The sequence below is a fragment of the Mandrillus leucophaeus genome, unplaced genomic scaffold (genome assembly GCF_000951045.1).
Source record: "Mandrillus leucophaeus isolate KB7577 unplaced genomic scaffold, Mleu.le_1.0 Scaffold632, whole genome shotgun sequence".
In the NCBI taxonomy this organism is placed as follows: domain Eukaryota; kingdom Metazoa; phylum Chordata; class Mammalia; order Primates; family Cercopithecidae; genus Mandrillus; species Mandrillus leucophaeus.
This window is the reverse complement of record NW_012106831.1, coordinates 1,047,820-1,063,576: the sequence shown is the minus strand read 5'-3', so window position 1 is coordinate 1,063,576 and position 15,757 is coordinate 1,047,820. Positions and strand designations below refer to the sequence as shown.

Here is a 15,757-nt window from a genome sequence, read left to right as displayed (position 1 = left end):
GAAGACATTGCAGGGCTTAGGGACAGATCAGGGATAAAGAGAAAGGTTGAGCAAAGGGCAGGGTTTTAAAACCAAGAAAGAGAAAGAAAATGAAATAAGACAAAACAAAACAAAAACAACAATAAAAAAACAGAGGAGATACAAAGGAGAGGATATTTAAACTAGCATAGGGGACTGGGGACTGAAGGGTTGTTTAGACTTGGTATCAAAATATTCCCCAAGTTATCCCCACTGTGATGGTTACTGAAGATAAGGATGAAAATAAGAAGTCTTTCTTATAATTGAGGATTATGGATTAGTGGGCAAGGAGGGTTTGAGTTAATAGTCGGGCACTAATATTAATAGTGGTTTCCACGTTTTGCAAAATGCTTTTAATCAATCTCCCTTTACCTGGCTACCGAGATTAACTTATACTCTCCATTCCCACTGCAAAATGTGGGGACCAGCACCCATGTCAGGTTCCTGGCTGCCCAAAATGCCTGCTCCCTGTAGCTGGGAGTTACACTAAGGGTAGTTATGATTATTTCCCAGCCTACTCAAGCCAATTGTTAATCTTGTAGTTGTATTAAGTTAATTTAAATTACACAAACTGACCTAAAAAGAGAGTGGAAAGTGTTGTCTTTATGAAAATTAAGTTGAATGCTTTGGATAGATTCATAGTAAAATAAATTGCTGTCATATTAGATGTCAGGGAGAAAATTGTTAAAATCTAGACAGATCCTGCACCACAATTCTTCTGCAAAAATCTTCAAATTCTTACTCTGCTTTAAGAAATTTAAATTGAAAATTGTAGACAATGTGCCATGGGTGTGATTTATTTAAGAGTCCAATTAGTGGACTCACACACAAGAAAATATCCTCTCTCTGTGTCAGAAGATTGGAAAATAAATACAGTTGTATGTTTTCTCGAAAATGTTTAAAGTAGTGATTCTCAAACTTTTTCTTAATCTCAAGACTCCTTTTTTTTCAGATATTTCTCTTGTCCCTTTCTCTATTCTTCTTTTGCGTATGTTACAGTTTTTGTATTTGTCTCACACTTCTGGGATATTCTTTCTGGGTTTTTTTCCCACAGTCTTTTTTCTCTTTGCCTTTCAGTTTTGAGAGTTACTATTGCAGATTCTCAAGCTCAGACATTCTTTGTTCAGCCATATGTGGTCTATTAATGTGCCCATCAAAGGCATTCTGCATTTCGGTTACAGTGGTTTTGATACCTAGCATTCCTTTTTTATTCTCTCTCAGAATTTCCATCTCTCTGCTTAGATTACCCATCGGTTTTTGCATGTTGTCTGCTTTTTCCATGAGAATCATTAGCATATTAATAATAGTTATTTAAACTCCTAGTCTGATAATTCCAACATCTCTGCCATATCTGAGTCTGGTTCTGATGTTTGTTCTGTCATCAAACTATGTTTTTTGCCTTATAATATGCCTTGTGAGTTTTTGTTGAAAGCCAGACATGAGGTAGTGGGTAAAAGGACCCGCAGTAAATGGGCCTTTAGTAATGTGGCAGTAGAGGGTAGGGTGAGGAGAGATGGGTGGTGGGAAGTGTTCTATAACCCCATGATTGGGTCTCAGTCTTTTAGGAAGCCTATGTCACTGGAATGTGATCAGTACAAGTGCCTCTTAGTTTTTTTCTCCCCTTTAGATGGGACAGAAGGTCTGGAGCTTGCTCGAGTTAGGCATTTCTCTTATGCTGGGTCAGTTAGGCTCTGATAAAACCCCAGTGGGTTAGACCTTGGTAAAAGAATGCTCTGGGCCAGGCATGGTGGCTCACACCTGTAATCCCAGCACTTTGGGAGGCTGAGACAGGTGGATCACTTGAGGTCAGGAGTTCGTGATCAGCCTGTTGCAAACAATTGCTTGGAGTCACAAAGAAAATGAGCACTCAAACAAAGGATTTCTCAACAAGGCAAATTTACTTCTGCTGAAGGGTGCTGCTCATGCTCTTGGTTGCTGCAAGAGCACAAGGAACAAAGGAAAGCAGGGGTATTTATTCCTGACACTGTCCCTACTTCTGTGTCCTGCTTCCATTGGCTGGAACTGGACCACACATGCTAAACTGATCCCAACTGGCCAAGATCTTAAACTTTTCCTAACTAGGTAAACGTGCAATGAAGGAACAAAGGAAAGGAGGAGGTCACTTTTGGGGGAACTAGGAAGCTAACACATTCCCAAATAAAGAAGGGGACGTGAGTTATAGACTGACTAAAGCTAAGGCATGCGTGGACATGTCTGAGCACGGCAAAGGCAGGAAAGATTACTTGCAGAACAAAGATCAAGAAAGTTGTACATACTGTGTCTTTGAAGAGGAACTTTACTGTATTTAACAAGCCTGACCAACATGGTGAAACCCCATCTCAAAATACAAAATATTAGCTGGATGTGGTAGCACATGCCTGTAGTCCCAGCTACTCAGGAGGCTGAGGCAGGAGAATCACTTGAACCCAGTAGGCAGGGGCAGAGGTTGAAGTGAGCAGAGATAGTGCCACTGCACTACAGCCTGGGCAACAGAGTGACACTGTCTCAAAAAAAAAAAAAAATGCTTTGTTGTATTTCAAAATGGTTACTATAAAGTATGGGGAGCACCCCACCCCTCCCCCACAAGGGCTTTTGAACTCTGAGACTTGTCCACACTGAGCCTCCAGCAATTTGTTAGTTGCAGTTCATGTTTTCCCACCCTGGTACTGTCCAATGGAGGTTTTGCCTGTGGGTCTCTGCTCCAGTAAATTGTAATTCTCTGTGTCTGCCTGACAGATCTAAGAAGAGTTGTTGATTTTTCAGTTGATTCAGCTTTTCACTTGTTATTAGAATGGAATGACAACTTTCAAGCTCCTGACATGCCAGACCAGAAACCAAAAGACCCCCCCTTTACTTTCTTAGAAATTATTGAGCATTCCAAAGAACTTTTATTTATGTGGATTATATCTGTCAATATTTACCATGTTAGAAATTAAAACTGATAAATTATTTGTTATTATGTTTCAAATTAACAATAATAAACACATTAAATGTTAATATAAATTAAAACATTTAAATATTTTAAAAATAACTATATTTTCCAAAACATTTAGTGAGAAGAGTGGCATTGTTTTACACTTTTTGCAGTCTCTTTAATGTCTGGTTTAAGAGAAGACAGTTGGATTCTCACATCTGCTTCTGCAGTCAATCTGCTTCATTGTCACTTGTCATGTAGCTTCTGGGAAACTCCACTGTACTCTTGTGGGAGAATGACAGTGAAAAAGGCAGATAAAATCTTAGTATTATTAGAAAAATAGCTGTGACCTCATGGAGCCATCAAAGTGTGTCAGGGACTCTCCAGAGTCCCTAGATCACATTTTAAGAACTATTGGTTTAAGACTGGATGTAAACATAGATAATACTGCCCCCTCTTCATCAACTTTGAAAAAACTAATTAAATTAACTATCCAAATGTTGGCCCTGACTACAGCAGGTAAGAGGGCTTCTCTTCTACTTAAGTAGCAAGCACTAGGTAAAGTACATTTCCTCATTCAAACCTCACAACAACCTTATGTGGTAAGTAATATTATCAATCCCTTGTTTTAGATGTGGAATCTAAAACTTAGAGAGATTAATAAACTTTCCCAAGGTCTCTAGTGAAATAGAAATAACCTAGAAGCTATGAGATATACAAGACTAGAACAAAAATCATGTACTCAGGTGAGTTGAAGCTGGAGGGATAGTTAGGGAAGTCTCTAAGGCATGACAACTGTGTGAAAATAAGGAATTAAGTGTCCTTACAGGTCATATGCCTTCTGCCAATCAGTAATAATCATAATAGTAATAAAGTAATAATAGATATTATTTGTTAGTTGCCTATTATGTTCTGAGCATTGTGTGGACATTCATTCTCTCTTTTTAATTGAATCTTCTCAAGAACCCAATGAAATAGGTATTTTTATTCACATTGTAGAAATCAGGAAAAGGCTTAGAGAGTTTAAGTAAACTTTTGAAGTTTATCACAACAGGAAATTTTAGAACTGTGATTCAAACCCAGTGATATGGTTTGGCTGTGTCCCCACCCAAATCTCATCTTGAATTTGCACATGTCGTGGGAAGGACCCAGTGGGAGAAAACTGAATCATGGGAGCAGGTCTTTCTCATGCTGTTCTCATGACAGTGAATAAGTCTCATGAGATCTGATGATTTTTTTTTTTTTGACAGGAGTCTTGCTCTGTTGCCCAGGTTGGAGTGCAGTGGCACAATCTCAGCTCACTGTAACCTCCGTCTCCCGGGTTCAAGCAATTCTTCTGCCTCAGCCTCCCGAGTAGCTGGGATTACAGATGCATGCCACCATGCCCAACTAATTTTCATATTTTTAGTAGAGATGGGGTTTCACCAAGTTGGCCAGGCTGGTCTTGAACTCCTGACCTCAGGTAATCTGCCCACCTCGGCCTCCCCAAGTGCTGGGATTACAGGCATGAGCCACCATACCCAGCTGATCTGATTATTTTATAAGGGGGAGTTTCCCAGCACAAGCTCTCTCTTTGCCTGCTGCCATACACATAAGACGTGACTTGCTCCTCCTTGCCTTCCACCATAATTGTGAGACCTTCTGTCATGATCGTGAGGCCTTCTGCCATGATTGTAAGGCCTTCCACCATGATTGTGAGGCCTTCTGCCATGATTGTCCAGCCATGTGGAACTATAAGTCCATTAAACCTTTTTCCTGTATAAATTACCCAGTCATATATGTCTTTATTAGCAGTGTAAAAACAGACTAATATACCCAGGTTGGTCTAATTCTACATACTGTGATTTTAACTGCTATGATATATTGCCTTCTGTAAAGTAAGTGCTTAGATTTGATTGTTATTTGTATGCAACCTTGGATTCTAGAGAGAAGAAGCCCTGTTGTTTGACTGCTGGGTCTGGATGGTAGTCAAGGTAAGTCCCATTAAAACCAAGTCCATTGTAAGATACTTAGAAAAGCCTACATACTGAATGACTCATGTGGCATTCTGGAAAAGAGAAAACTATAGGAGTGGAATTCAGATCAGTGGTTTCCAGGAGCTAGAGGTAGAGAGGGAACTGACTGCAAAAGGGCATGTAGGAACATTTAGGATAAAGGAAATATTTTATTTTTTGATTTCAGTGATGGTTACATGACTGTAGTATGTATCAAAACTCATTGAATTGTATACCTTAAAAAGGTGGGTTTCTTTTACACTCCAAGGGTGTATGCGTATGTGAATTATACTTCAATAAACCTTAAAAACAAGCTCGTTGTAATGTTTTGAACTGAAAAAAAAGTGAGATGTAATTCCATACCATAAAATTAACTCTTAAAATATACAGTTAGTGGCTGGGCATGGTGGCACACACTTGTAATCCCAGTGTTTTGAGAGGCTGAGGCGGGAGGATCAGCTGGGCCAGGGAGTTCAAGACCACTCTGGGAAATAGAGCGAGACCCCATCTCTACAAAGCAAAAAACAAAAATCAATTAGTTGGGCTTAGTGGTGCATACCTGTAATCTAGCTGAAGTTAGAGGATTGCTTGAGCCCAGGGATTTGAGGCTATGATATGTAAGCTATGATTGTCCCACTGCACTCCAGCCTGGGTGACAGAGCAAGACTGTATCACTAAAAAATAAAAAATAAAAATAAATAGACAATTGGTGGTTCTAGTATATTCACAAGGTTATGCAACCATCACCACAATCTAATTCCAGGATTTTAAAATATCTGAACAAATTTCAAACACTGTACCAGCTAGCAACTGTTCTCTTTTACTCCCCCTCCTTTCAGTCCTCAGTAGCCACTAATCTACTGTCAATGGATTTGCCCATTCTAGACATTTCATACAAACAGAATCATACAATATATGGTCCTTTGTGTATGTCTCCTTTCACTTAGCATAACATTTTCAAAGTTCCTCCATGCATGTATTAGTACTTAATTTCTTTCCATTACTGAATAGTATTCCATTGTACCACACACATTTTGTTTATCCATTCACAAGTCAATGGACATTTGAGCTGTTTACATTTTTGGCTTTTATGTATAGTGCTGCTATGAGCATTTGTGTGCAAGTTTTTGTGTGACTATGTGTTTTTAATTGTCTTGGATGTATATGTGTGTGTATATGTATATATGAATGAAATTGCTGGATCATATGGTTAACTCTATGTTTAACTTTTTGAGAAACTGCCAAACTGTCTTCCAAAGTGGCTGCATCATTTTACATTCCCACTAGCAGTTTAGAAAGGTTCCCATCTCTTCACACCTTTGCCAATACTTGTTATTGTTCATCTTTTGTATTATAGTCATTCTCATCAGAATGAAGTGGTATCAGTGGCATCTAACTGTGGTTTCGATTTGCATTTTCCTTATGACTAATGTTATTGAGCATATTTTCATGTGCTTATTGGGCATTTGAATATCTTCTTTGGAGAAATGTCTATTCAAATATTTTGCCCATTTTTAATTGGGTTGTTTTTTAGATTCTTTAAAAAATGATTGAGATTTTATTGACATAACATAAAATTCATGGAAGTGAATACTTCAGTGGCATTTTGTACATTGATGATGTTGGGTGACTACCATCTCTATCTAGTTTCAGACCTTTCCATTACTCCAGAATCAAACTCTGCACCCGGAAGAAGTTTTTGCCCATTTCTCCTCACCCCCAGCCCCTAGCAACCACCAATATGGGTTCTGGTTGTGTCACACTCACCATTATTTCATTGACCTGAAGCAAGCCTCTTGGCTGAGCCACAGTCCAAACGGGAGGGCAGTGCAGAGTTCCATGACAGTGGTTTGGACACAGGGAGGGATTTGAAACCATTGTTGCAATGACCATATATATAAATACAGACAGGGTAAATGACATTAGGTCTAAAACATGTAAGAGACATATTTTCTCCTCTCTAAGGACTCTTCTGCTTTTGAAATATGTACTTACTTTTTAAAAAAAAATTTTTTTTTTTCTTTTTTTGAGATGGAGTCTCGCTCTGTCACCCAGGCTGGAGTGCAGTGGCGTAATCTTGGTTCACGGCAACATCCACTTCCCAGGTTCAAGCAATTCTCATGCTTCAGCCTCCTGAGTAGTTGGGAGTGCAGGCATGCACGACCTCACCTGGCTAATTTTTGTATTTTCTTTTTAGTAGAGACAGGGTTTGGCTATATTGGCCAGGCTGGTCTCAAACTCCTGGCCTCAAGTGATCCACCTGCCTGGGCCTCCCAAAGTGCTAGGTTTACAGGCGTGAGCCACTGTGCCCAGGCAAAAATAATTTTTACTCATTTTTTAGAGATGGAGTCTAGTTATGTTGCCCAAGGCTCAAGCAATCCTCCTTCCTCAGCCTCCCAAGTAGCTGAGACTACAGGTGTGCACAACTGTGCCCAGTGAAATATGTACTTCTTTCAGGAAATGCTCCTTCCCTTATTTAAACTACACTACACAAATGGAAGGTAACTTCCTAAATAGATACCACTGCTCCAAAACCTGCAGTAACTCTAATTGACCAGGATTGGAAACTATCCTAAGCCAAGTCAATCACACACCTCCTCTGGGATTTATTAACTTGGAATTCTATAAATCCACTGGAAAGTAGACAGGACTGAAGCAAAACAGGTGAGCTTCAAAATTGTTGGAGACCATACTGCCAGCCTTGTGGAAGATGCCTATATGAGAAAACAAAACGGAGGCAAGAAACAGAAGATGAGATACTAAATTTGCAACAACATGGGTGAAACTGGAGGACATTATGTTAAGTGAAATAAGCCAGGCACAGAAAGACAAATACTGCATGATCTCACTTATATGTGGAATCTAAAAAAGTCAAACTCTGTTATAGAAACAGGAGAGTGGTAGTTACCAGAGCCTGGAGGGGGTGAGGGAAATAGGAAAATATTAGTCAAAGGACACAAAATTTCAGTTATACAGAAGGAACAAGTTCAAGAGATCTATTGTACAACATGGTGACTATACTTAATAATAATATATTACATATTTAAAAGTTGCTAAGAGAGTAGATTTTAAGGGTTCTCACCACAAAAAATAATAAGTATGTGAAGTAATGCATATGTTAAATAGCTTGATTTAGCCATTCCACAATGTATACATATATCAAAACATAGTGTTATAGCTGGGCACACTGGCTCACGTCTATAATCCTGACTCTTTGGGAGGCCAATACAGGAGGATTGCTTGAGCCGGGGAGTTTGAGGCCAGCCTGGGCAACACAGCGAGACCCCATCTCTACATAAAAATTTTAAAAAATTAGTTGGGCATGGTGGCATGTGTCTATAGTTCCAGCTACTCAGGAGGCTGAGGTAGGAGAGTCACTTGAACCTGGGAGGTCAAGGCTGCAGTGAACCATGATTGCCCCACTGCACTCCAGCCTGGGTGACAGAGCGAGACTCTATCTTTAAAAAAGAAAACAAAAATACAATGTTATACAACATAAATACATACAATATTTACCTGTCAATTAAAAAAATTTAAAGGTTACTCTTGTGATGTCTTTTTAAAAGTATCTGGCCGGGCACGGTGGCTCACACCTGTAATCCCAGCACTTTGGGAGGCCGAGGTGGGCAGATCATGAGGTCAGGAGTTCGAGACCAGCCTGGCCAACATGGCGAAACCCCATCTCTATTAAAAATTAGCCAGATGTGGTGGCACGCACCTGTAATCCCAGCTACTCAGGAGACTGAGGCAGGAGAATCGCTTGAACCTGGGAGGCAAAAGTTGCAGTGAGCCGAGATTGTACCATTGCACTCCAGCCTGGGTGACAGAGTGAGACTCCGTCTCAAAAAAAAAAAAAAAAACTGGATAAATAATTTCTGCTCACACACACACAAAAGAGAATATAGATAATGTCTGGGCAGCATTCAAGTCCCTTGTTATACCTTACTTCCTCTCTTACCTCCCAATGTTTGGTCACATAAATCAATAAATTCAACCTTTTGCCTAAGCTGGTTCGACTTTGGGTTTTTACCACTTACAACTAAAAAGTTATTCATCAAATAATAATCAAATTAATTAACTAATCAAATTAATTAAACAGGGCCAGGCCCTGTGCCAGTGCGCCCAGAGAGGACATTATATGGTATCCTATAGTAAGTGTCATGGTATCCATAATTTTAGATGATGGGGAATTTATTTGCAGCTTGGATCCCAATTAGGAAGGGACTCTTTCTGCCAGAGGTATTGACACTACCCTCCCTATTACAAGAGGATAGCATAGAGATTGAAGCAGAGGAAATGAGGACGAGAGAGAGCTCTGGGGTTGGTGAGGGAGCAACATGGTCAAGCCTTAGATAGAAGCAGCTCTGGTATCACGGGCAAGGCAGGTAACTAGCATTTTGCTAAGGCCTGTTTGGTTAGGAATCTTCGACAACAAGGGGCAGAGAATCTTTCAAGTCACCTCAAATAGGGCCAGGGATATGAGAATCAGTTAATATGGAATATGGCTGTGCCTGCTTAGCAGGGCCTGAGGATGTGAAGTTTTTCTTAGGATGGATGAGGGGAGAGGGTGTAAGTGATGAGCCTTGGGTTGAAACTTAATTTGTATCAAAAGCAATCAATATATTTGCAAACAAAGCATCTGACAAGGGGTTAATATCCAGAATATATAGGAAACTCACACAACACTAGAGCCAGAAAACACAAATAATCTGATTTAAAAATGGGCAAAAGATCTGAATAGACATTCCTCAAGAAAGACATACAAATGGCTAACAGGTATATGAAAAAAAGCTCAACATCACTAATCATCAGGGAAATGCAAATCAAAACCACAATGAGATATCATCTCACCCCAGTTAGGATGGCTATTATCAAAAAGATAAAAAATATCAAATGCTGGTGTGGATGTGGTGAAAAGAGAACTTTAATATACTGTCGGTGGGAATGCAAAGTAGTCCAGTCATGATGGACAGCAGTGTGGAGGTTCCTCAAGAAACTAAAAATAGAATTACCATATGATCCAGCAACCCCACTACTGGCCATTTAGCCAAAGGAAACGAAATGAGTATGTTAAAAGCGATAAAAGCATTTCCACGTTTATCACAGCACTATTCACAATAGCCAAGATATGGAATCAATATGAGTGTTCATTAATGGATGAATGAATAAAGCAAATGTGATATATTTACACGACAAAATCCTATTCAGCTCTTTAAAAAATGAAATCCTATCATTTTTGACAGCGTTGATAAACCTAGAGGATGTTATGTTAAATGAAATAAGCCAAACACAGAAGAAAAAATCCCACATAATGTCACTCATATGTGAAATCTAAAAAAGTTGATCTCATAGAAGTAGAAAATAGAATAGTGGTTACCAGAGGCTAGGGAAAGTGGGGTCACCAGGGATGGGGAGTGGTTGGTGAATGGTTACAAAGTTACAGATAGGAGGAATAAGTTCTGGTGTTCTATTACACAGTAGAGTGACAATAGCCAACAATAATGCATTGTATACTTCAAAATAGTTGGAAGGGAGGATTTGGGGTGGTTGTTCGTTTTTTGTATAAATTTGTGGGGTACGAGTGTAATTTTGTTAATGGATATATTGTGTAGAAAAGATAATTTTTGAATGTTATTACCACAAAGAAATGACAAGTGTTTAACATGATGGATATGTTAATCATCCTGATTTGATCATTACATAATGTATATATGTATTGAAACATTACACTGTACCCCAGTATATGAATATAATATGTAAAATTATTATATGTCAATTAAAAACAAAATAAAACATAAAATAAAGACTAGTGTTAAAGGGAAATTGAGGCCAGCTACAGTGGCTCATGCTTGTAATCCCAGCACTTTGGCAGGCCGAGGTGGGTGGATCACCTGAGGTCAGGAGTTTGAGACCAGCATGGCCAATGTGGTGAAACCCCATCTTTACTAAAAATACAAAAAGTTAGCTGGGCGTGGTGGCAGGCACCTGTCATCCCAGCTACTTGGGAGGCTGAGGCAGAAGAATCGCTTGAACCCAGGAGGCGGAAGTTGCAGTGAGCTGAGATCGTGCCACTGCACTCCAGCCTGGGCAACAAGAGCAAAACGCCATCTCAAAATAAATAAATAAATTGAAGTCGATGTTGTCCCCACAGAAGGGTAATTGTATGGCTAGTGAGATCTGCAATAAGGAGTTGGCTTTGCCAGCCACCCAGGAGCCAACAGCCATGGGCAGTAGGCAGCCTTGCTTTTGACCCTGGGGTATATAAGGGGGTTGCAGATGGCCATGTAGCGATACAGAATGATTTGCTAATAAAAGACTCTGGGTACTACTTATGCCTTGGTAAGAAGGAGAAGGAAGTTGGTATCAGAGTTCTTTGACCATCTTTGGCATCCTTATAGATATCATTGCACACGTCACTGCAGGGGGACACGCGCAGAGCTCTCATTACGATGTGTGGGCGTGGCCATCTCCACTGATGCTTTTGTCATTTCCCTGAAGACTGAGGAAAAGAAGCTCTGAAGCTCCCTGGTTTGGAGTCCCCATGCCCACAGACTACCCCAGACCTTAAGCTAGAGACTGGCATATTTTGGATTTTCTCTTAGGAAAAAGTTTCACCCATCTGAGCCCTCACTTAAGCCCTCCATAGAAGTCTACCAGCCACACATGCCACAAGTCTCTGAGCACAAGAGTAGGAGCAAGAGAGATTGAAAGACACTAGGGGAAAGACAGTTGTGTGTCTTTTTAAGCACTTGTATGCTAATGACTTCTCCAGGTGCTGCAGACAAATATGATCTGGAACTATCGCGTACCCCTCACGGCTGTTCCAGGCCTGGGCACTCTTATTTTAGAGGTCGTAGCCCACATCATGTCAAAATGAACATGTATTCCACTTTATGTATAATTTTGTGGTAAATTTGAGATGATTTTTCTACTTCTAAAAATTATTTGTCTTATAAGTGGCTCATTTAATTTACAATTCTATGATTTCTCAACAATAACTATGAAAATGCAGGAATTCTTGCAAAGTAGAAGTGTCTAATCCACAGATTGTTTTAAAATAATGATGCATGAATAAAAAAGTTTACTCATTATTGAAGATTACATAATGTTCCCTTCTGTAGAGAGAACATTATGTTCTCTCTTATGTAAATAAATAATTAAGTTTTTTTTTTTAGGTTTTGTTTTGTTTTGTTGTAGTCAAGGACTAACATGTTTTCCAGAGCTCAAACATCTTTGTCCTTGAATAAAATGTCAAAGACCTGGCTACTGAGCCCTCCTGCCCTGTAGCTAAAACAGCCCTGTTTACTCTCTGCACCCTCTGTTCAGGAGTAAAAATACTTACATAGTAAACACAAATCAAGTTTATGTATAAAAATGAAAATTAGAGGAATTTAATTTATGAAAAACATTTTAGGGAACAACTGGTATTTTTAAACAAAAAGAATTCAAGAAGTTACTGTCCTTGGAAGTACAGAAAACACCTGAGAAGGGCGTGTATACACACACTGTTCACATACCTGTGCTGAGATTGACTGTTGTTGTCTGTCACTGGTTGGGTTCCCTGGAAGCTGGTGCTGATGGGAAGATTTTCATGCAGAACATTTACTGAGAAGTGCTTTTAAGATCAAAACCTCTGTGCTTAGAAAATGGAATATCCATATACAGAAGGAAACTAGACCCCTATCTCTCACCCTCTGCAAAAATCAAATCAAAATGAAAGACTTAAATCAAAGACCTCAAGCTATGAAACTACTCAACGAAAACATTGCAAAAACTCTCTAGGACATTGGACTGGGTAACGATTTCTTGAGTAATACCCCACAAGCACAGGATCAAAGCAAAAATGGACAAATGGATCACATCTAGTTAAAAAACTTCTGCTCAGCAAAAGAAACAATCAACAAAGTGAGGAGACAACCCAAAGAATGGAAGAAAATATTTGCAAACTACCTGTCTGACAAGGGACTGATTACCAGAATATATGAGGAGCCTAAACAACTCTATAGGAAAGAAGCTTTATAATCTGACTGAAAAAATGGGCAAAAGATCTGACTAGACATTTCTCAAAAGAATACATACAAATGGTAAACAGGTGTATGAAAAGGTGTTCAACATCACTGATCATCAGAGAAATGCAAATAAAAACTACAATAAGATACAACCTCACTCCAGTTAAAATGGCTTTTATTCAAAAGGCAGTCAATAATAAATTCTGGTGGAGATGTGGAGAAAAGGGAACCCTGGTACACTGTTGGTGGAAATGTAAATTAGTACAACTATTATGGAGAAGTTTGGAGGTTCCTCAAAACAACTAAAAATAAAGCTACCATATGATCCAGCAATCCCAGTGCTAGGTATATACCCAAAAGAAAGGAAATCAGCATATTCGAGATATGTACACTCCCATGATTACTACAGCATTATTCACAATAGCCAAGATTTTGACACAACCTAAATGTCCATCAGCAGACAAATGGATAAAGAAAATGTAGCACATATATACAATGGAGTACTATTCATCATCAAAAAAGTGAGATCCTGCCATTTACAACAACATAGATGGAACCGGAGGTCATTATGAAAGTGAAATAAGCCAGGGACAGAAAGACAAACTTTGCATGTTCTCACTGATTTGTGGGAGCAAAAAATCAAAACGATTGAACTCATGGAGATAGAGAGTAGAACACTGGTTACCAGAGGCTGGGAAGGTTGGTGGAGAGGAGAAGTGGGGATGGCTAATGGGTACACAAATATAGTAATAAGATCTAGTATGTGATACTAGGTCTAGTATGTGATAGCACAACAAGGTGACTACAGTCAACAATAATTTATTATACATTTAAAAATAACTAGAAGAGTATAATTGGATTGTTTGTAACACAAAGAAAAGATAAATGCTTGAGGTGATGGGTGCCCCATTTATCCTGATGTGATTATTACGCATTGTATACCTGTATCAAAATATCACATGTACCCCATAAATATCTACACCTACCATGTACTCATAAAAATTAAAATAAATAAAAATTTTAAAAGATCGACACCTGTACAGGATGTGAGCAGATAGAAGAAGCAGGGCTAGGCAGAGGGAGAGCTGGAACTACCATGGGAAAGCTCTCCAGCTGGGATGACCCTTTAGAGATAACCCCATTGAGGCAAGGAGGACTGGGTCTTTATACTGACATTGATATCATTGTGTATGATTTGACCTTGAGAAGGGCATGTGACTTTGGGTGAGGTAGTACTCTTTAGTCAAAGGCAACCCTGCAGAGAGACTCCATTGAATGCTGTTGACCGTCAGTACTCACAGGGCTCATGAGTGCTTCAGTGCTAGGTGGAGTGAACAGGAATCCGGGCAGCACACCACAGCATCCACTACAGACCCTTAACCGATACTTCTCAAAGTTTAACATCTGTACAAATCACCTGGGGGAACTTGTTAAAATGCAAATTTCAATTCAGGAGTTCTGCAATGGGTCCCAAGACTCTGTACATCTCATAAGCTTCCAGGTGATGCTGATACTGCTGATCCATGGACCACATTGTGAGTAGCATGGCTCTAAACTGAGTTTGCCCCTCACCTAGCTTTACTTGGAATTGAGATTCTCAAGTGAGAGCCATCAGAGTGCATGGATCATGGGATATAACTCATCACTGAGTCAAGCATTTCTGAGCCACCAGGCTTCTCACAGCAGTCTTAACATCCTTGTTCCTCAGACTGTAAATGATGGGGTTCAGCATGGGAGTCAGAAGTCCATAGAAGAGGGAGATGAGTTTGTCTGAAGGGTCTGTTTGTCTGCCGCTAGGGGATCCTTGGATTTGGGCTTCCCATACATTGAGAGGATGGTTCCATAGAAGATAATCACCACAGTAACGTGGGCAGAGCAGGTGGAGAAAGCCTTTTTCCTCCCCTCAGCTGAGGGAATCTTTAAAATAGTGGTGAGTATGAAGATGTAGGAGACAAAGATGAAGAGCACTGGGACCCCCAGGAAGATCACGTTGGCCACCCCCATGCTGATCACATTGATGGAGATGTCAGCACAGGCCAACTTTAAAACTGCCAGGATCTCACAGATGAAATGGTTGATGACATTGTCCCCACAGAAGGGTAACTGTACTGCAAGAGAGATCTGCACCAAGGAGTTGGCTCCACCAGCCACCCAGGAGCTGGCAGCCATGGGCACATAGGCAGCCTTGCTCATGACTACTGGGTACCTAAGTGGGTTGCAGATGGCCACGTAGTGATCAAACGCCATCATGCCCAGGAGCACACACTCTGTGGCTCCCATGGCAAAGGAGAGGAACATCTGCACTGCACAGCCTGAGAAGGAGATGGTTTTCCTGGGAGTGAGGAAACCGTCCAGGACCAGAGGGACTGAAGAGGTTGTGTAGCAGATGTCCAGGAAGCAGAGGTTCCCAAGGAAGAAGTACATGGGTGTGTGCAGGCAGGAGTCGGACACAGTCACCAGGATGAGGACCCCGTTGCCCAGCAGGATCACCAGGTACATCAGCAGGATGAGCACAGAGAACATTTTCTCTAGTTTTGGATGGGCAGAGAGGCCAAGCAAGACAAATTCTATCACAGAAGACTGGTTGGATACCTCCATTTCAAACTCTCTCTTTCATCCCTAGGAATAATGAAGGCAGAAAATACATGTTTATTTTTTGACGGCTTGCTTGAGTCAAGACATGGGAATGATAGTATGATGTCTCTAAAATTATAAATAAACTTATCCTGTTAGATTCAACTATAAAAAACCAAGTTATCTAAAAGCCAGGCTGTGTAGCAGGCCTTGGAAGAATAGACCTTGGAAATCTAATAAAACTTTGA

The 15,757-nt window shown here is 40.1% G+C and overlaps 1 protein-coding gene across 1 annotated transcript; it reads right to left on the bottom strand.

Moving 5' to 3' along the window:
* Nucleotides 1-14,577: 14,577 nt before the first annotated feature.
* LOC105554227 (olfactory receptor 2S2-like) lies at nt 14,578-15,533 on the bottom strand. Its single transcript, XM_012000615.1, is given in 2 exon segments — nt 14,578-14,708; nt 14,711-15,533. Coding segments are annotated over 2 exon segments (954 nt in total).
* Nucleotides 15,534-15,757: the final 224 nt, after the last annotated feature.